At 41.2% G+C, this 20,775-nt stretch overlaps 1 protein-coding gene across 2 annotated transcripts in view; it reads left to right on the plus strand.

Moving 5' to 3' along the window:
* Positions 1-20,051, plus strand: part of cables2b (Cdk5 and Abl enzyme substrate 2b) — a 30,519-nt gene extending 10,468 nt beyond the window's left edge. The window contains exons 2-11 of one of the 2 annotated variants that reach the window (XR_014601720.1): positions 1,075-1,167; positions 3,365-3,442; positions 7,004-7,115; positions 7,633-7,786; positions 9,134-9,231; positions 10,157-10,263; positions 12,819-12,938; positions 13,540-13,624; positions 14,682-18,555; positions 18,863-20,050. Coding sequence is in view for 1 of the 2 variants with exons in the window: in XM_084070325.1 (XP_083926451.1) it covers positions 1,075-1,167; positions 3,365-3,442; positions 7,004-7,115; positions 7,633-7,786; positions 9,134-9,231; positions 10,157-10,263; positions 12,819-12,938; positions 13,540-13,624; positions 14,682-14,828 (994 nt within the window). In the remaining variant the exon portion in view is untranslated. Of the gene's footprint in view, positions 1-1,074; positions 1,168-3,364; positions 3,443-7,003; positions 7,116-7,632; positions 7,787-9,133; positions 9,232-10,156; positions 10,264-12,818; positions 12,939-13,539; positions 13,625-14,681 lie in introns of both variants that reach the window. The other variant, XM_084070325.1, reaches the window with a different exon arrangement.
* Positions 20,052-20,775: the final 724 nt, after the last annotated feature.

The raw sequence follows: 20,775 nt of genomic DNA on the forward strand, positions 1-20,775 counted from the left end.
GCTGGTACAGCTGTCTGATGGTTGGAAAGCTAGTCTGATGGTTGGACAGCTAGTCAAGTCTAATGATTGGACAGTTAGCAACTAGTTCGTTGGACAGCTATTAGTAGCTACTCTGATGTTGGACAGCTAGTCTTAATGGTTGGACAGCTAGCACTAGTCCAATAATGCTACGTTGGATAATTGACCTTAGATATAAAGTATTGACATTCAAACTGTCTAAAACGTCAATCTTGAGTGTTGTTTCAGGAATTTCATTAGACTAGTGCAGTGTTGTAGTTCAGGGTGTGCTGACTTGTGGTCGAGCGTGTGGTCGCCTCTAAGCAATAAGCATACCTGAGGTAGGCTCTCTAAGCAATCTACACAATCTCTTCTCTCCCTCTAACAATCACTCTTTCTTTCACTAACACTGATTGTGATGAGTGAGCAATCAATTAGGTTGAAGTTTCCCTGGGAATAGTAAAAGTTTTCTACTCTATAAATAATGACGTCGTTGCTATCTGATCAGCCAATCAGCATCCTCCATCAGCACTGGAATGTTCCCGTTCCCACAGCGTTCCAGAATGCTGTGTTCCCATGGAAATGGAACGCTTCGACGTTCCATCTCCTAGTCCAGTGCCAAATGGCAGACAGCACTGACCACACATGTTTTAATAGGCTAATATTAATTGTATTTATGATGTGTTTCCAATTAACAACAGATCAAATATAGCAGTAGCACTTTAAACACAAATTCAGGTTATTTGCTGTTGCCATGGAATGTTTCCTCTCTCCAGAATTAAAACATTCCACAGAACATGGTGAGCTGTGGAATGATGCTGGGAAACCATGGAAGTGAAACGTGAAGAATATTCTGTCATGGAATTCAGTGTGCCGTCTGCAGATGCTGATATCATCACTACCAACATCATCACCAGTATTTTGTTCTTAATTCATTACTGACTCCCTGCGTCTATTCTCTCCCCCTCCCCATTTCTTCCTTCCTCTTCCTCTCCATACTTCTGCCCCCCCCCCCCCCCCCCCCACACACATCTCCTTGTCTCTTGTGTCCAACTGCCTGTCTTTTTCTCCTTCTAGGAGTCGTAACCTCTCAGGTTCTCCTCGACCTCGTGTGGCCAAGAAGGTTCACTTCATCAAGAACATGAGACAGTATGACACACGTGGCAGCAGGTATACACGCACGCACACACACATACAGTACACACACATGCGCGCGCACGCCAGTTGTTCTGGTCTATTCTTATCTCATTTGAATCCCCTGGGTGAAGCTGTTCAGCCAGTTCAGCCTGTTCACTGGCCTGAGGGTCACAGAATTCTGGTCATTCTATGATGGCAACAACAATAATAAGTCTATGAGTCTATTTCAAAACATTAGTATTTTTGAAATAGACTCTGCTGTAGTTAAAAGAGGAAGACAGTTATTGTTGGGTTGTGGTGCTAGAGCCAAACATCTATAACTAGAACGCACTCTGAGCGCAGACAACCACCAAGGCATCAATAATGTTCTGAAATCTGTCAATTTCTGTATATTTTCACAAAGACAAACGTACAAAAAGACAGTTTCATTGGTGTGGTCACATGTAATTCTTCTATTTGATTATGTGATAATTAATCTCTAAAGAATAATCAAACTTTAATGCACGTGCCATGTTTTCAGTGAACTCCTTCCCCACCAGTGGGACTACAAGTTCATTCACTGCAGCATTTCCTGTTTGATAGTAATGTTAATCTATATTTAACTAATACAGTCTTGTTTTAAGCTATTTTATCATTGGCATTGATAATATAAATCTTTGGATATGTGATAAATAAATGATCACCCAGCATTTGTCATTATGCAGCCAAGGGCCGGTGTATCAGCCTGAGCCATAAACCATGAGCAGAGATGAATGCCTGGGTGATAATCTATATATAGCCTTAAGCCTTATATACAATATTGTCTATTTACAGTACAGTATACCGTGTATATATACAGACAAAATATTGACATTATGGAAAGTGCCTGGTGGCATTTTCCACTGGAAATTCCCAGGCTGAGTAGGCAACAGGGCCATGAGACACATGCATTTGTGTGCGTGGGAGAGGGGTGGTTGACTAGAGATGGGAGAAAAGCAGAGAGAGTGAGTGAGGAGAGGAGAGGGGTCATTTATCCTCTGGAGCCTCCAGCTGCTCCACTGGGAGAGAGAGGACAGAAAGTAGGGATGAGACAGAGGAGAGAGAGAGAGAAGGAGTTGATAACCAGGAGACAGTGATGATGACGTAGGAAAGAGAGATAGACAGGGAGAGGACAAGGACACACACACACACACACACACACACACACACACACACACACACACACACACACACACACACACACTTGTTACTTTTGTAATTACCCTAGATTTTCCACCTATGTGCACGCACGCACGCACGCACGCGCGCACACACACACACACACTACTAATTGTGTGTGCCATGTTTCCAAAGCAGACTTTGTTGTCATACAGTCCTGTCCCTGAGGTTAGCGGGACCCAGTCGATTAAACGGGTTATATCTCATTATTAAACTGATTATATCCCATTATAAAACTGATTTAGATCCAGTGTGAAAGGTTAGGTCATTGTTTAACTTATAAATTAGGCATGTGATTAGAACAGTATTTAAAGCCCACACTTTAACACAATATTGGCACTAAAATGTTTTGACATTTTAATTATTTGTTTGGTTGTTATTCATTTTATAGTGTGCCTCAGTATCAGAGTTTGGATTCCATCACCTATGTAGTTAACGATGTTAACAGAGCTAATGTAAACTTGAATATGTGCTCCATCACGGTTTCTTGTTGTGTGTGTGTGTGTGGTCCCTATTATTGCATTCAGTTCTAATGATAGATGGACCGCACTCTGCAAATGACGTTACTTTCATCATATTTTTACATTTGTCATTATGATGTTTGTCATAGCGGCAAAGAAACACTTTATCATTGTTCATCATTATCTCCATTATACCGGAGCGTTATATCCATTATACTAAAGCCTGATTTATACTTGGTTGCGCTTGGGTGTTGCACAATGACAATAGCTGATCTGCAAGCTCGCTGTGAGCTTGTAGATTAGCTTTTTTCAGTACATGAAAACAGAAAAGTCACTAGACTCCCTGATGGAGTCCGCTCAATAACGTATGGGGTTTAAGTGACTCGGTATAAGTCAGTACCCTAGCTCCCTTTGTAGTCGCTCTCACTGGGCTCAAAAATGTACCTGCCGATGATGTCATTGACTGAGAATCTGGCTCGCTCACTCTAAAGACGGAATGTAAAAAAAAAAAGGTGTAAAATCAGCATGTAAAGTGTCACTTTAATGTTAGTGTGTGTGTGTTTGTTCTCCAGAATCGTGCTCATCTGTGCCAAGCGGTCTCTGTGTGCTGCCTTCTCAGTGCTACCCTATGGAGAGAGCTTTCATATCAGGTAAACACACACACACACACACACACACACACACACACACACACACACACACACACACACACACACACACACACACACAATTTAATTTAATCTATTTTCAATTAGTTGAAAAAAAAAAAAAAAAAAAGAAAAAAAAAAAATATATATATATATATATATATATATTATATATATATATATATATATATATATTTTTTTTTTATAAATATAAACTACCCACAAAAAGTTCGGAAACTTAACTTCGGTCGATTATTTCTCCTCTTCAATAATACCAATTGGTATTGTGTTTTATCGTTGATTAGTCACCTTTACCACGAGGTACAGCTTGTAAGGATCGGGCATTCGTGGAATGAGCAACACAGCTAAACGTGTGGGTAGCGCCCCAATTTCTTTTGCCAAAATCCCCCGATATGCTTCTGTTGTAAATCACTCTTGTTTTGAGCGACCTGCCAGCACACACCTGCTGAGAGGTGTGTGACTGGCACTTGAGCATGCGTAATCTGCGTAACGGAACACCAGCTTCACTTGCCCTATTGCACAGGCCTTATCCTGAAGGGACAAACATGGCATCTTTCCATGGGGGCACACACCTCTCAGCAGGTGTGTGCTGAGCGGTGTAGTCACAGTAATCCTTAATCATATTCCATCATATTCAAGGGCTTTTGGAGAGACAGACTCCAGTCACTTTCAGTTTAGAGCACTGCAGAGGGCAGGTGTGCGTGTCTGTGTCCAGCTGATGCTCGTTGAAGCTCGTTAATGTTGTATACGTCAAGGCAATTATGTTTATGCACTCATTTTTGGTTTCGGACAAGAATTTTCCTTTTGCTCCTAAAAAAAGCTGCTTATCAATTAATCGATTGATAAGGTTATCAACTATCAATGAACACATTTGGTGCCAGAGTTTTATTAAAACAGTGAACGTCTAGTGCCAGCGATCTTACCGTTTGTGACGCTGCGCTGTTTAGAGCTGTAGACTCCACGACGAGCACCCGAATATAAACAATGGATGCGTGTAGGATGGTGGATGGTCCAGGCTAACACCTGGAACAATAACATCTCTCACGCGAGCCGCCATTGCGGAGTGATCGCGCACCGAAAATGGCTCGTTTTCACCACTGTAAAAAGTTAAGGAGATCCGGAGGTTTTTATCAAGGAGATAGAAGCGGACGGAAGCCAGGTTTTTTGGCACGGTGATCCATCTGTCCCTTCCATTTAAGAGGCACTGTGGGTGATTCCAAAGTTGCCCCCCCCCCCCCCCCTTGTGGAAAAAAACAAAAACAAAAAAATTGAAAACACGAGATTTCCTGTGTTCGGCACTCAACCGCTACTCTTTGAAAACATAAGAAATCCCGGTTTTGGCACCCAATGTGTTAATGAATGAATCAATACTTGTATGTACAGTATGTATTCATTTACAGGCTGATGCACAGACATTAGTAACTCACCACACACATTTTGTCAGATACGTATAGGATTTTCAGAGAGAGAGAGAGTGGGAAAGGTTTGAATGTTCTCAAACAAACAGGAAGAGAGCAAAAAAAATAAGAAGGGGAAAAGGGATGACGTGCCTCATCAGAGGAGGAAGATGACAGAGAGAGGGAAGGGTGAGTAATTCTCACAGGAGGAGAAGAGGCGGAAGAGAGAGAGGGATGGGGTGGTTTCTCACAGAGAGGAGAGGAAAGGGATGACTGTTTTTTCACAGAGAGGGAGATTTGAGGAGAGAGGGATGACCGTTCTCACAGGAGGAGAAGGAGGGAAAGAGAGAGAGACAGAAAGGAAGGGGGTAGCTGTAATTTTCCCACATGCCTCAGAGATCTGTCTTGACCCCGGGCCGTTTTCCTACTGCCTGGCACCACACACACACACACACACACACACACACACACACACACGCACACACACACACGCACACGCACACACGCACACACACACACACTGCATAACACACAAACATATTGTAACACACACACACCCGATACACAACACATGTACTATAACACACGCATACTATAACTTACACACACATTAGCATTTGTGTACTATGACACACATGTGGTCTTTTAAACACCCAGATTAGGTGGTACAGTGGTAAAGCCACCAAAGCCACCAAAGCCTTAAAAACAAGGCTCCAAACATCCCAAAATAAACTAGTAAGGCTACTTCTTGGCATCAATCACAAAACCCATCTAACCCCTGCTCATTTTGCTAGGATTGGATGGCTTAGGGTTGAGGACAGAGTACAGCAACTTGCAATGGGCCCGGTCTTCAAGATACACCACAACATTGGGATCCCCCTGTATTTGTCAAAATACTTCCAAAACGTTAATGAAGTCCATGATCATAACACCAGAGGCAGCTCCATGAATCATGTTCAACCCAGATTTGGCTCAACAAAGGGAATGAACTCGTTCTCATGCTATTCAACAAAAATGTGGAATGCCCTACCAAAAGGAGTAAAAGAGTGTAAAACCCTACTCACTTTCAAAACTGCCCTAAAGATACACATTCAGGAGGCTGCAATTTGAAAATGGCCCCTGTCTAAGTCTTTAACCTACCCCCCCCCCCCCCCCCCCCCCCCCGATTCTTTCTTCTCTTGTATATATTTTTCACTCTTCATACCAGTAACCTGTAAGCTGATTGTATGACGTTCTGTATAGTAGTGTGTATATCTGTCTGTCTCTTATATGTCATCATGGTTTGTGTGCATGGGGATCTCATCTTAAACAAGCTTAGTGCTTTATGAGTCTTCCAGTTTAGTAGACCTTGTATTGTGAATTTGTACTTCCATGTACTGTTGTTCTCATGTCTTACTAAATAAAGTACATCAATCAATCAAAGTACCTTCCCAAGCAGCCCAACAACACAGAGTCCAGGGGTTTTAATCCACCGCGGTGCATCCGGCCACTGGTTGTCGAGCGTCTATAAGAACACGATTGGCCCGTGTTCGGAAGAGGGGAAAAGGTTGGGGAGGGTGATATTTGTCTCTGCACATACTGTACTCCTATGTGCTGGGGCGGGCGAGTGTTTGGCGGGAGGAGTAGGAGGGAGGTGCTACGTCCTCCCGGTGGGGTCTCCGTACCCTATGGCAGGTGAGCCAGTATGGTACAAAAGCAGTGACAACAGTTTGTGGGGAGGAATTAACTCTCTGGCTGCCAAGAACGAGTTATCACGAGTTTAAAAAAAAAAAAGTAAGTTCAGAGCCCAAGATATCATTTGAAGATTTGCTGCTCCAATCACTTCTTGTTTAACTTATTACTGAAAAAGACTGTATCTCGGTTTCTGAGCACTTTTTTTTTTATTATGTATTTTTGGCCCAGACATGGTCATTTCAAAGGCAGACAATTGTCAACGAGTTCGCGATGACCTCGTTGAAAATTGAAAAATCGCTGGCAGTGGGCAAACGCGGCCAGAAATAACAGTGAGAGAGTTAATTGTCTAAATGACTAAATTGGGGAGAAATAGGGTTAAAAATATATATAATAAATGAATACGTAAAAATAAACACCCAGATTCAAATAAAAGTAACCTGCACTTAATATTATCTGTCTGTGTGTTTATCAGTGATCCAATGTTAAATCATCATCCTAGAAGGAGGCATTCTTCAGGTAACATCTCCACCACTCTGGAGATGTTACCTGGACTGGAGGGCTTTCAGCTGGATGCATATGGCAAGGTAACGCACGCACGCACACGCACACGCACACGCACACGCACACACAGTACATGCATGCATGTGTACACATAGATAGGTTAACGCATTCACGTGTTTTACCGCTATGGTGCAACGTGCCAATCACGTGTTTTGCGTGTTTTTGAAAAAATAGTAAAACTATATATATATATATATATATATATATATATATATATATATATATATATATTTTTTTTTATTTTTTATTTTTTTTTATTTTTATTTTTTTTGGGGGGGAAAAAAAATTCAGAACCCAAGATATCATTATCTGAAGATTTGTAGCTCCATCCACTCCTTGTTTAACTTATAACTGAAAAAGGCTGTATCTCGCTTCCTAAGCACTTTTTTTTTACTTTGAAAAAAAAAGAAAGAAATCGCACTGGCCAGAAATAGCCAGAGATAATTCTGGCACTCAGTGAGTTAAAACGCTGTCAGTTTATCTCATTCTCTTTTTCTATCTCTGTGTATCTCATGCCCCTCTCTCTCTCTCTCCATTAAGACGGTGTCGTACGCCCGGTTCCTGTACCCTACCAATGCTCTGGTGAGACAGAAGCAGTCCTCGGCAGGAGACCTCACTCTGGCTGTGTCCAGGAGCACACACAGCATGCCTGTCCCTGGACGCTCACACACACACACTGTAGGACTGGACCTAGGTACAACACACATGCGCGAGCACACACACACACACACACACACACACTGTAGGACTGGACCTAGGTACAACGCACACACACGCACACGCACACGCACACACACCATATTATAACAGACAGGAGTCATTGTGCAAGGGATAATAGACGGCGGGCGGTCATTGTTGAGAAATAAACCCGACAGGATGATTAGATCCTGACGTGAAGCGGAGGAGTCTAATCATCCTGAAGGGGTTTATTTCTCGACAATGGCCAGCTCGCCGTCATTTATCCCGCTTATTACACTGCTACTTAATAATTGAACCCAAAAATAACAAAACAAAGGATTTCATTGCTTACGGTAATGAACGTAGTCCATTAATTTATTCCAGGTCACGGTGCGTCTAGTGCAACATGTTGCCTCGGAAAACAACAGGAAGTGTTGATCAAATAGAATATATTTTCAGTCACTGCGTTGTCTATTTCTTGCTTCGAATGTTTTCAAAAACATTCTTGAGAGCAATGTTTAGCTGTAAATGACATTGTGTGTTTGTTTGGCTTCTATGTTGGATACCGCACAAAATCAAGCAGCGCAGCAGGTGCTCTGAGCCTTTGATTAGATAACGGTCTGTTATTGAGCTCAGCGGTAATTATTCAGAAATGACACGCTGAATTCAGTGATTGACCAATCAGAATCAAGGATTCAACCAAGCTGTGTAATAACAAACTGAGTCAATAGGGGGTGCGTTTGGAAATTGCGCACCGGAGCGCACTCGCCTATTAGTTTGTATTGGCCAGTGAGCTCAGTGCTGTATTTCCGAACGCACCCATAGGCAAACTCAGGGTGGAGGGGAGAGAGAGAGAAAGGATTAGAGATTTGGAGGGGGGTCCTGATGACTGTTATCACAGCTGTAAGGACAATATCCTCTCAGCCCCTCATCTACACACACAAACACATGTTGAACATGCTGTACATGACATGCGTGCGTGCGTGCATTCAGATTAAACTTTCCAGTGATGTCACTGACCCTGTGTTGATCTCACGGATGCAGTGTGTTGTGCAGTGCAATGCAATTCAGTAACCACTTGCATACATGCACAGTTGGACATGCACTAAAAACAAACTGGACCACACATGCATACATGCATACATACATACAGTACATGCAAATACACTCACATACTCTACTTGAGGACACACGCACACGCACACGCACACACACCAGCTGGAATGGGAGGGGAGGGGGATGAATAGATTAGAACAGTGTGTGTGCATGACTGCATGTGAATTGTATACACGTGTTCATATATACATGTCCACATGAAATATTGTTTCTGTGTGTGTGTGTGTGTGTGTGTGTGTGTGTGCAGGTGTAGACGATGTGTCAGACTACGACCCCAACATCCTCAGTGACCCTCAGTGGCCGTGTGGAAAACACAAGAGAGTTCTCATCTTCGCCTCTTACATGGTAAGTGTGTGTGTCTCTACTTCGTGTGTGTGTGTGTGTGTGTCTCTCACTGCATGTGTTCTGTCAGAACAGAGTTAGAACAGAGAGTTGTACCATTCAGCCTTTCTAATGCCGTAACTCATAATTCACATAAACATGTCAAGAGAGTGAGAGACAGATGGAACAACACAGAAAAGGGAGTAAAATAAAGAACAGAGGCAAGGGGAAAGAGGATTAGAGGTCTATAGGAAGGGGAAATGAAAAGGGTAGAGCTGATTAGAGGATGGAGAGAAGAAGTAGAAACACACACACACACACACACACACACACACACACACACACACACACACACACACACACACACACACACACACACACACACACACACACACACACACACACACACACACGCCTTTTTGACATCAGATGAATGATTCTATAGGCTGAAGATTTAAGCTTATCCCCGAACAGGGCTGAATTAACACACACATACACATACATCCACATGCTCAGATTGCTCTCACACACACACACGCACACGCACACACACACGCACACACTCTATAACCATACACATAGAGTACAGTAAATTCTCTGTAAGTGTCATTGACTAGTCTGTGAATCACTACTTGGTTAAAGACTCGCAGTTCTCTGCTGGTACTGGAGACACACTACTGCGGTTTAATATTCTACAGTTAGTTAACTGGTTCTATACTCGTCCTGGAGACCCAGAACTGGTAGAATAGAAAGCTAGTTGTCTGAGTGGAGAACCACTGGGCCAAATGCTTAATCTGTACATGTAAATACACTGGTCGTTGGGCCGTTGTTCTTGACAGAGTAAAGCAGATATGATATATTAATTGTATGTTAATTATAACATTTACATCCTCTCACATCTCTTTCTCTCTCTGTCTCTCTCTCTCTCTCTCTCTCTCTCTTCCTCTAGACCACAGTAATAGAGTATGTAAAGCCATCTGACTTAAAGAGGGACATGAATGAGACATTTAAAGAAAAGTATCCTCACATCAAACTGACACTCAGCAAGATACGCAGGTAACCTCACGCCTTTTAGACTGACATCTTAGTCCAATTAAGTGAACATAGCATTTGTCAACAGTGTGCAGTTATCTCCTCCTTGTGTTCAATCGTTAAACCATACAGTCAGTATACAGCCTTTATTTGCCCTGGGTGTGATAAAAGGACAGACTCAAAAGAGAGGGAGACAACTGATAACCCCTCGGGCAATACAAGCACAGAAAAAGTGCCACTGTGTGCTGAATTTTCACCGTGAGCAAATGTGGTTACATCATCCCCACTGCACTCAAATCATCCTCCTGCTGCAGATGGTTTGGTAGAATTCATGGCCGTGGAGACACTAGACAGTGGAGTTTATCCAGGTGCAAAGGAACAAAAATAACAACAAGCTACAGTATGGGTGTAGCATATCTGAAGGTTTGTGCTAATATTAGCCCTTGACTAATGGCTTGTTCTGACATGGCAGAACTGATATGGAAGCCTCCAGTTGGATATCTCGGGCATACCTGAATGCTTAGGCAGTAATCTATATAGAATAAGGAATTAAAGCCAGCACAGACCTTACCACTGCAGCCCTGGACTTATTTTACTGAATAAAACATGATTTTAACCAATTGGTGTAGGACTATTATGCTAGCACACATCTGCAGTGGTTGAAGATGGTCTCCCCCCACTCTTCCATTGAAAAACCTTAACTCTGGTGTCGGGTAGGACACCTACAGGTTGACCATGTCAATACAGTTATTTGAAGCAGACAGCACACCGTTTTGGACACTACATGTGCCACCATCTTTGTCTTAGTTCAGACATCATTGCAATTACCTCTCCCTGTTGGGAGAGGTAAATCACAGAGATCTTTGTTGGATATCGTCACTGTGAATGAAAAATGAACAAAATATGTGATGGATTGAAGAAAATCGATTTAAGTTCCTTAAAAAAACATGTATATAATCTTGGTGTCATATATGTAATGTGGTGTAATGAAATGTAGTGTATATAGATTTATAAAATAGAAGCTTGTCCGGCGTTGCCAGGGTTATGGCACTTTGCAACACGTTGCAAAGTGCTGAGGTTTCAGCTGCGTTATTGGGTGGGTGAAATAGGCTCCCTCTCTCCCTCTCTTCCTCTACCCCTGTCACTCTGTCTCCCCCTCTCCCTCCTTGCCCTCTCCCTATCCCTGTTTCCTTTTTCCCTCCATCTCTCTCTCATTGATCGAGCTCTGGTCTGACTTCACACATAAAAAACCCTGCTGCCTATTAGTGCCTAACAACTTTTACATTGATGTCAACCGTTGCCAAGCAATGCCAATTTTCACTAATGTTGGGCATGTCCATTTTGGAATCCGGGCACACAGACAAACACACTGCCACAGACATATATATATATATATTTATATATAACATTTCTTATAACTCTTATCCTCTCTGTAGATCTCTTTCTATTGTTCTCATGGGGCCTGATTCACAAAGCTGGTCGTAAATAACGTGTAAATAAAGTGACTAAAGGAGGGTGTATTTTCTCTAAGCAAAAACGTGTGTGTAAATCCCTGAAATGTTCGGATCACATGTGTTCCTCATTTTTGTCTGACAGTGGAGATCATTTGCATTCTTCCACGCCCCATTTAAGACCGTAAAAGGCAGCCGGGAAAATCCAGCGCCGGATGAAAAACGTCATCACGCTGCAAAATGGACAGATATACATTGCTAAAAACGCGGCGGTGCGCACCGCATGACACCTTGTAGATCAGCGCAAGCGAGTCCCTCACGAAATGAATCGTTTATGTAGTAAATAGCCGACTCTCACGTGTAATGAAAACAAGAAGTTTGTTTACAAAGTTAAACCTCACGACCAAAGGCTAATAAAACTTGGAATGGACATTATATAAGCCCTTTCTACTGAACAATCGCTCACCCACCTTAGCCGAGGTAAAAAGATGATGCTGCTGGAATATCCGATAATTCTTTATCTGAGATTTATTGATTACTGAGGGGAATCTGTCCTTTGGATGAACCCTCCACTACATCGGAAATGGAAAAACGGAAAACACGCCTAATAATTCAACTCTAAATGCATTAACTGAAAAGAAAAAAAATCGGTTGAATTTGCAATTTCTATAGTTCTATAGTTTCTAAGTCTATAATATGCATACAAAGATCGTTTGACATGTTTTCTTTCTTTTTTATATGTGTTGACAAATGTTGGGCATGGGCACATACATATTTTATTTGAGGTTTGGCTCGATTTTGCATGAAGAATAAGGCATTCTAACATGTACGCAAGCTTTGGTCCCATAAGTCATGCTTCCGTACAGTTGGAAAAAGAGCGGCCCTCCCGCAAAATTCACCGACAAAAATAGATTGATTAATCAGACACCTAACGTAGGAATTTTCGTAAATGCCGGTACGTTGAAAATATGGGCGTAAACAGCTTAGTGAATCGGGCCCATGGTCTTTCTTACGTTGTCTTGGGAGAAAGGCGAGAGAAGTATTAGTTCTCTCTTCGCCTTTCTTTTCCCTCTACCTCTCTCACACTCATTGTGTATTTCTCTTTTTCTGTCTACCTCGGTTGTCCAGTCTGAAGAGAGAGATGTGTGCGGTCAGGGAGGACTGTGGCCTGCAGCCTGTTACCATAGCGATGGCGTTTGTGTACTTTGAGAAGCTTGTGCTGCAGGGAAGGCTCAACAAACACAACAGGTAACTATCTGTAAATTGCAGAAACCTTGATGTACTGTTTGGCTGTCCCGGGCATAACTCGGGCACCGTCAAACCGAACAACCTCAAATTTGCCCTGTGTGTCCCAGATGACCCGGGGGTGTCTGTCAGTGATATCTCGCCAATTAGACTAGTTACGTCATGATAAGGCAACTACACAACCCAAACCTCTACTAAAGTGTCCTTGTGCTTTAACCACTTTAACCCTATTTTATACATCAGCTATTCGAAAATAGCCGATCTACAGTACGAGCTCATGTGACATGTTCTGAGCTTTAGATCAGTTATTTTCAATAAATCTTTAAAAAGTGACAACTTTAGAATAATTCTGAGAAGTTTTAACAACACAGTTATTTTGGGGGGGTCTCTCTCTGGCACAACATCTTTTCATATGGGGGTATGCAGGAAATACCTTTCAATGTGGAGGTCCTTGACATGAAAATGTTTGAGAGCCATCGCATTACCACAATGTAACATGATGTGATCTCAAACCCACTGAGTCATAAGTATGTGCCATGATGTCTGTGCCTGCTGATCCACCTAAATGTCATCAGTAAGGTTGTGATGTTGTTGTCTTTGACAGGAAGCTGGTGTCAGCTGCATGTGTCCTATTGGCTGCCAAGATCAGCAGTGACCTCAGGAAACAGGAGGTCAAACACCTCATTGATGTAAGAGAGACACACACACACACACACACACACACACACACACACACACACACACACACACACACACACACACACACACACACACACTACCCATGCATTCATCACACAAATATTCTGCATGTTGCTGTAGTTAAAACATCGCCCATAGCCCTACGCACAATTCCCAGATCGCAATGAGCGCATAAAGTATCAGGGACAGCAGCACTAAAGAGACAGATTACAGACCGTGGAGACTGGGGCTCGATTCCTCCATGGTCCCTTCCAGCTTGGCTGGGCACACCAACAAACACAATTGGCCGTGTTGGCAAGAAGCTAGACCAATAGAATAACCAACAAATTAATACACACACACACAGACACAGAGCTGACACAAAGCAGACACGCCACCAGCAGGAAGCGGTTAACACACAGATCCACCAGGCTCGATAGTTCAGTACAGATCAAATTATACACGCTGGTTAAGGCTGAGTATGATGGAAGGAACTAGATTAAAGATGAATGATTCACAAGTGGAGAAGTGTGACAGCTAAGCTGTGCCTGTGTATCCTTATCTCTTACACCCTGAACTGAAGCTGAGGCCATGAATATGTTTCTCATAATTTCAGGTGCATTACAATACACAGATTGTTTTAAATATGTAAAGGGGAATTTGCCCCACGGTTTTCTTACCTTTTCTATGATGTTATGATATCCTAGGATGAATGGTACCGTAGAATAACTCCATCCCAGGTCCGCTATGACATTTTTCTACTGTACCATTCATCCTAGGATATCATAACAACATAGAAAAGGTAAGAAAACCGTGGAGCAAAATTCCCCTTTAAGACTATCACTGATTTCTCTTCATCTATCTATATAAAAACTATCAATAACATAAAGCAGGAACTAACAGTACTAGAATGAGTCCCCACTGTCGTACCCGTCTTTCTTTCTTACTCATTTTCTTTCCTAATTGTATGCCTTTGTACAGTTTTTAACTCTTGATGTCTTTTTTGCCTTGTCTGTCTCTCTCTCTGTCTCTGACTGTCCCTCTATCTCTCTGTCTGTATCTATGTAGAAACTAGAGGAGCGTTTTAGAATCAGTAGAAGAGACTTAATACCATTTGAGTTCACCATCTTGGTTGCCCTGGAGATGGCGCTCTACCTCCCTGAGAGCAAAGTCTTGCCACACTACCGACGCCTGGTACAACAGCAGCCATTATAGCAGTGTCCGGCTCACTGGCACAACCGCACACTGATCCTTACGCTTTTCAGTGTGCACCTCTAGCACCTTACGACACTCTATTCACAACTCATTTCAGCATAAATATGCACCCTGGCTCAAAGACACAACGGCATCACAGGAATATCTTCTTCAACATCGTCAGTCTGCCTGGCTCAGTAGCACAATGGCATTACAGGAATCCTCCTCCTCCCCCCCACCCCCAGACAACAACGTTGAGCAACACTGTGATTGATTGACTTGCACAAACCTGTATTAGCACCTTGGCTCAATGGCACAGTGGCAATATGGGACTCATCCCCTTCCTTATAGCGGCACCTGTTGTTGCTTTTCTGTTGTTTTCTTTGGACTGACCCCCTCCTAGTCATTACACAAAGATCTCTGTTCCCCTGACAGCCTCCTTCACCAGTAGTTTGTTGTTGTCGTTTTGTATTTTGCCGTCTCTCATTCCACCTATGACAGAATCTAATTCTGGCATACTGATATTCTACAGTTTGCCTCCCTCTAGTGGTTTCCTTGTGCCACTGTTTCCCTAGGAAATGATCTGTCAGAAAGTCGAACCAAAACTTCCATTTAATGACTGACTTTTTTGTGTTTGGTTTTGCATTATCGATCCTTTAAATCACACGTTTACTAGAGACAGGGAAGAGAACTGTGAAATCACACTGACATCAGCTCGCATATGTCATAATGAACTCACGAGAACACTTGCCTGTAACAAGCTTCCTGAACGTTTGAATGACTGGCGGGAATACACTGTGTTAACCTCCTTTATTTAACCATGTACCACTGTGAAATAGACCTTCCACAAATACTTTTCTACTACATAAACGTCCATATATGCTTACGGTATATACTGTCCTTTTCATTTAAATGTTATTTATTCTCTTTTTACTTCACTGCAGATGGATAATCATGGAGTTTTATTTTTGCACTTTTGCTTTTATGCTTCACAATCCTATGTTATTCTAGCACTCCTTTTGAGGAGAATATTATTAGCTTTTTTTGACAGTGTGTACCTACACTACATGACGTTGTCCTGCAGATTGAAATTAGTGACTAAAGTAAATTAATCCTTCAGAGGAAGAATCATTTAAAGTTTGTAAACTTTTTTGTTTGTTTGCAATCTTCATTATTAGTTGAGCCACAAGGCGATACAATTAGTTTGTGTCCTGTATGTGTATTTCATTCTGTCTGCAAATATGTCCACTAGTGGTTGCTAAAAACATCTGCACTCCTTTAGTTTAAACATTGTAAGGTATATCAGTTATGTCCTCTCATACTTAAAGGAACATTTCAACTTAAAGGAACATTTCAAGAAAAAGGAAAGCTTTGATTGAAAAGAGTTAAGAGTTTGTTCATTAAGGGAACACCTATAACCACATTTTTGTAAGTCGTGCCAGGCACAACAAACTCTTCCCTTAACAGAACAGGTTTGGGGCGAGGCATGCTGGGCAAAACCTACAGGTAGCCGCTTGAGTGTCTAAACGGAAGTACCGCCCCAGGAAATTACGTTGAGGCTTTACAAAATGTGTTTACGTTCTCCGTGAATGAAACGAGTGTTGTGATTGGTCGAAAAAGATAGTTTCCGGGGGAAATGCATACGACAGAAGTCCTGCCTCTATAGACACTCTCTGCATTAGGTCGGACCAGGCTTTTCTCCTCGGAGATGAGTAAAGGTTAAGTTGAGGACCCCCTCGAAAATGAGATGCTGCATCTCAAGGGGCTTATCCTCTAGTGAAATTTCTAAATAAATAAATAAATAGAATGTTTATAAGTTCAAGCAGCACAGTGATCGAAAACAAAGCTCCAGATATCTAATAAACTACAGACTGGAATGAAGTACCATCTTGGAAGCATCAATGCTGATGGAGCTAAATGCAATTCAGATGTGTTACGTGTGAATGTCCTTTTTTAAAGTACAGCACATTTTTACTCTCCAAAGTATTTTGTCTGCGTGTTGGTTGTTTTGTTCATTTTGAAGCTGACTTCCAGTATCTGGCTCTTACTCTGAAGGGATTACATCCACATTCTTCCACTGACTTTATTCATCAACTAAATCTCATATATAGTAATGGGATATCTTGTAGCTTGAAACCTGGATTCATCACCTGAATCTTAGAGCAGGAGGGATGACCCACGGTCAGTTGATCGTCTATAAGTAGCCTATTTGATTCCAAATGACACACAGGCCTGTTCCTGGTGATGTAACAAGTCAATTGAGAGACCAGACCTGAGAATAACACTGCTTGAAGTTGTTCTCTCTCCAAGCCAAAGAAACCCTGCTTTCACAAGTCAATGGTTAGAATTCACAAAGATACACAGCAGCTAAAACAGGGGTTTAGCTATTATTCAGCTGATGGCTGGAAATATCTTCCCAATCTTGTAAAAAAAAGAAATGTATTAGTGAAATTACTAGAGAATGGGATTCTCTAGTTATTTGTGTTACTGTAGCCGGTTCTTGGGCTTGGTAAGGTAATGTCTTATGGACGTAGGAAATGACCCTAAAATGTCTCTCTTGGGCTAGCAAGATTCCTGACTCTACATTATAGAACATTCTTGATTAGAATCTTATTTATCAATCAGCACAATTCCCAGTGTTTGTTAAATTTGTTTTGGTCCATTTTGAGCAATTTTTATATTTTCTTCAGGTTACCTCTGAGCATTTGTGTGTAGGTGTATTCTACAAATCAATCATGATCCATTAGTAATTTGTTGTTGCTCTAAGATTCTGTGAATGACAACCCACACTCCAGGAGTTATCTGAGAGAATATCCTATGCTCAGCACATATAGACACGTCATGGCAATGACAGTCTGAACAGAATTGATGTGGCTTGCTGTACCAAAATCAAAGCTTTGGCATCCAGCATTTGCATATGATGTTGACCAATTTGGATGAGAAATATAGTTTGGAAGCTTGTATGTACTACTGTAGGCTGACATGCTATCAGATAGGTTTAAAGAGGAACAAGATCATCCTAACATTTAAAGAGAACAAGATCATCCTAATTTCAGAGTGAGTCACCTGTGTCAGAGTTTAAGAATATCCTTGAGATGAGTTGCATTGCATTGTTAGCTTAAAAATCGCTTATTTTTGGCAAGCTAAAGAAACATTTAATCACTGTAGAAGTATGGTACCTTTGGGGCGGCCGTAGCTTAGTGGTAGTTGTTCTCCTTCCCTTTCTTTCCATTATCTGACTCCCGCAGTGACTGAACTTATTTAACTGTAAGGGTCTGCTTCAGAGTCAAAACAATGCACCTTCACCAGTAATTTTCTCTATATTAGAGATTGGTGAAAAGGATTCTATGCAGCTTTATTCTGCGTCAGAGATTACCTTCCTTCCTCTCTGTCCTCCGTACTTTGTGTATACTTGTGCATGTAACCTTGTGCCACTGTCTGTCTTCACCTTAACCATTTGTGTCACATTTTACATTTAATCGTGTTTTGTATAGAATTATTTTGTTTATTCATATCAGCGTAATCTTGAGCACTGTAAGGCATTTATAATCATTATTCTCATGTGTAACTCAAGTTGTATTCATTTTCTGTTGTGTGTTATTGTTCTTGAGTGGCAACATTGGCAAGTTCCACAGCAGTGTAACTACCAATGCTCGATACAGATGATGTTGACAGTTCAAATTTCCTTTTGGCAAGCACACAAGAACTCTGGGTCTTTGATTCATGGGTAACACAAAATACTAGGGATGTCCGATATTATCGGCCTCCCGATATTATCGGCCGATATTAGCATAAAAATTGATATCGGGAAAATATCGGTATCGGTTTTTGAAAAAAAAAAAAAATCATTATTTTTTTTTTTGCTTTATAAATAAGTTACAGGAGTTCTTACTGTATATGGTGTGTGTGATATGAAATTTGAGCTTACCCTAATCACAATAATCCCCGCATATATCGGTATCGGTTGATATCGGTATCGGTAATTAAGAGTTGGACTATATCGGTTATCGGTAAAAAAGCCAATATCGGACAACCCTACAAAATACATGTCTTAGTACCAGTCAGATATGTTTTTTTATTTTTATTATTGTACTATGATAAAAATGATAAACAATGCATTACTTAATTGTTGAATTTCACACTTGAATCATCACTCTGTGCAGCTGTTTGTGTTGAATAAAAACTCAAGTAGCATTCAAGCATTTATTTTAGCCAAACATGAAGCAATTATGACTATATTCCAGTAATACAAGTCCATTTGGTACTGTATTCCAATAATAATAGTTAATTGTGTACTGTTTGCACTACGTTTACCCTGCTATGCACCTGCTAAATGAAACGGTATCCATTGAAGAGCTAATGCCAGCTCTGATATAATTATAATCAAGAAATTATTTCATTTGATGTGTTTCATTTGACGTGTTTGTTTTATTGTGTTGAAAGGATGTGTTTTAACGCATTAATAATAGCTGATCAGGTTGAATGTTGACAGCTGCACAGAGCACTGACGCTGGTATGTGAAAATCAACATTGAAAGAAATGAAACAATTTTCATCATAACCTTTCGGCAACCAGGATACAGCCAGGAAACTACAACCCAGGTTGGGAAAAATAAAAATAAAAACTCACTTTCAATTTAGGTTTCTCTTGGACTATTTGACCAGGCTGTCTTGCTTGTATGTGTTCTGCTGTGAAGCATAAATGTATGCTTCATTGTGTGACAAGTTATTAGTTAGGCTTCAGACTGAACCTGTAAACCCTCTACGGTACTTAATGTAACATCACTTGTTGTAGTGTTTGGCCGTAATGAAAACCTGTGTATATACACTGGACATCAGTGGTGTAATGTATGTCCCTCACACAGTTTCAACACTGGTTATTAAAATTTCAGTCCAGTGACATCAACCAGATTTTTGGTTTTAATGGTAAGATATAATTGGATGAAAGAATTGATCAAATGAAATAAAGACTCAATAATTAATACACAAAAACACAAGTAGAAATCTTGAGCATTATACTATATTTTGAGCCTTTGACATTTGGACTGGAATTAAGATTGCTGGAGATGATCTCAGTCATCACTTGGTGAACAGTGTTCTTGTTTTAATTCAGAAATTGTTGTGATGTCACTGGTGGAGACTGCATTAATTGGCTGGTGTGTCACCTGGCTTCACAGCTAGATGTAATGCATTGGTTTTGTGGCAACACACAGTGGCCCTACTTGGAATTACAGCACCAAATGGAAATCAGCCATCTTATTCATTGCAGTTTTCTTAAAAATATAAAATGATTTATTATCAATTACTGAACAGTACTTTTCCTGTCTGTAGGGGTCTTTGCTGTGTTTCTTGATATCACTGTAAAGTTTTCTTGAGACTACTACCAAAAGAAATCCATGATTATATGTAGTTGATTGAAAAAGTTTTCAATTATGTTGATAATTCTACCCTGTAAAGACAAACAGCACAAACTAATTTATGTGAATTTTTAAGTCCGGAGTGCCTTGCTCTGCCCTGCACCACTTGGGGATTTTACATTAGACTTGTTGTTTTCATACATATTTCAGTACGCGTTTGATTTTCTCACTGCAGTATTTCTTATTTTATTTTGATACATTTGTGCATTGAGTTACTCCAACTTCCTCTGTGTTTGAAACAGACAAGCTTGCAGCAGTTTCCTCAGTGGTTGCCTCACGTCTTCCCGTGCACAAGTTGGACTGTAGCAGAAGTTCTCCCCAGTCTTGACGTAGTGGTCGAGTTAAGGCAAGGTCAAAGTCCTCTGACGTGGCATCACTTTCTTGGTGGAGTCTTGCGTGTAATACATCTGCCACAGTTCTTGACATCCTGTTCAATTTCTGCACCCATCTTGGGCCAGTAGTATCTGTCTCGAATGAGCTCTGTTGTCTTTTTCAACTCCCAAGTGTCCGCATCATGTCGTCATGAAGAGACTTGAGAATCATGGGAATGTA

This window comes from Gymnoscopelus microlampas (assembly GCF_963454915.1).
Source record: "Gymnoscopelus microlampas genome assembly, chromosome: 10".
Taxonomy (NCBI): domain Eukaryota; kingdom Metazoa; phylum Chordata; class Actinopteri; order Myctophiformes; family Myctophidae; genus Gymnoscopelus; species Gymnoscopelus microlampas.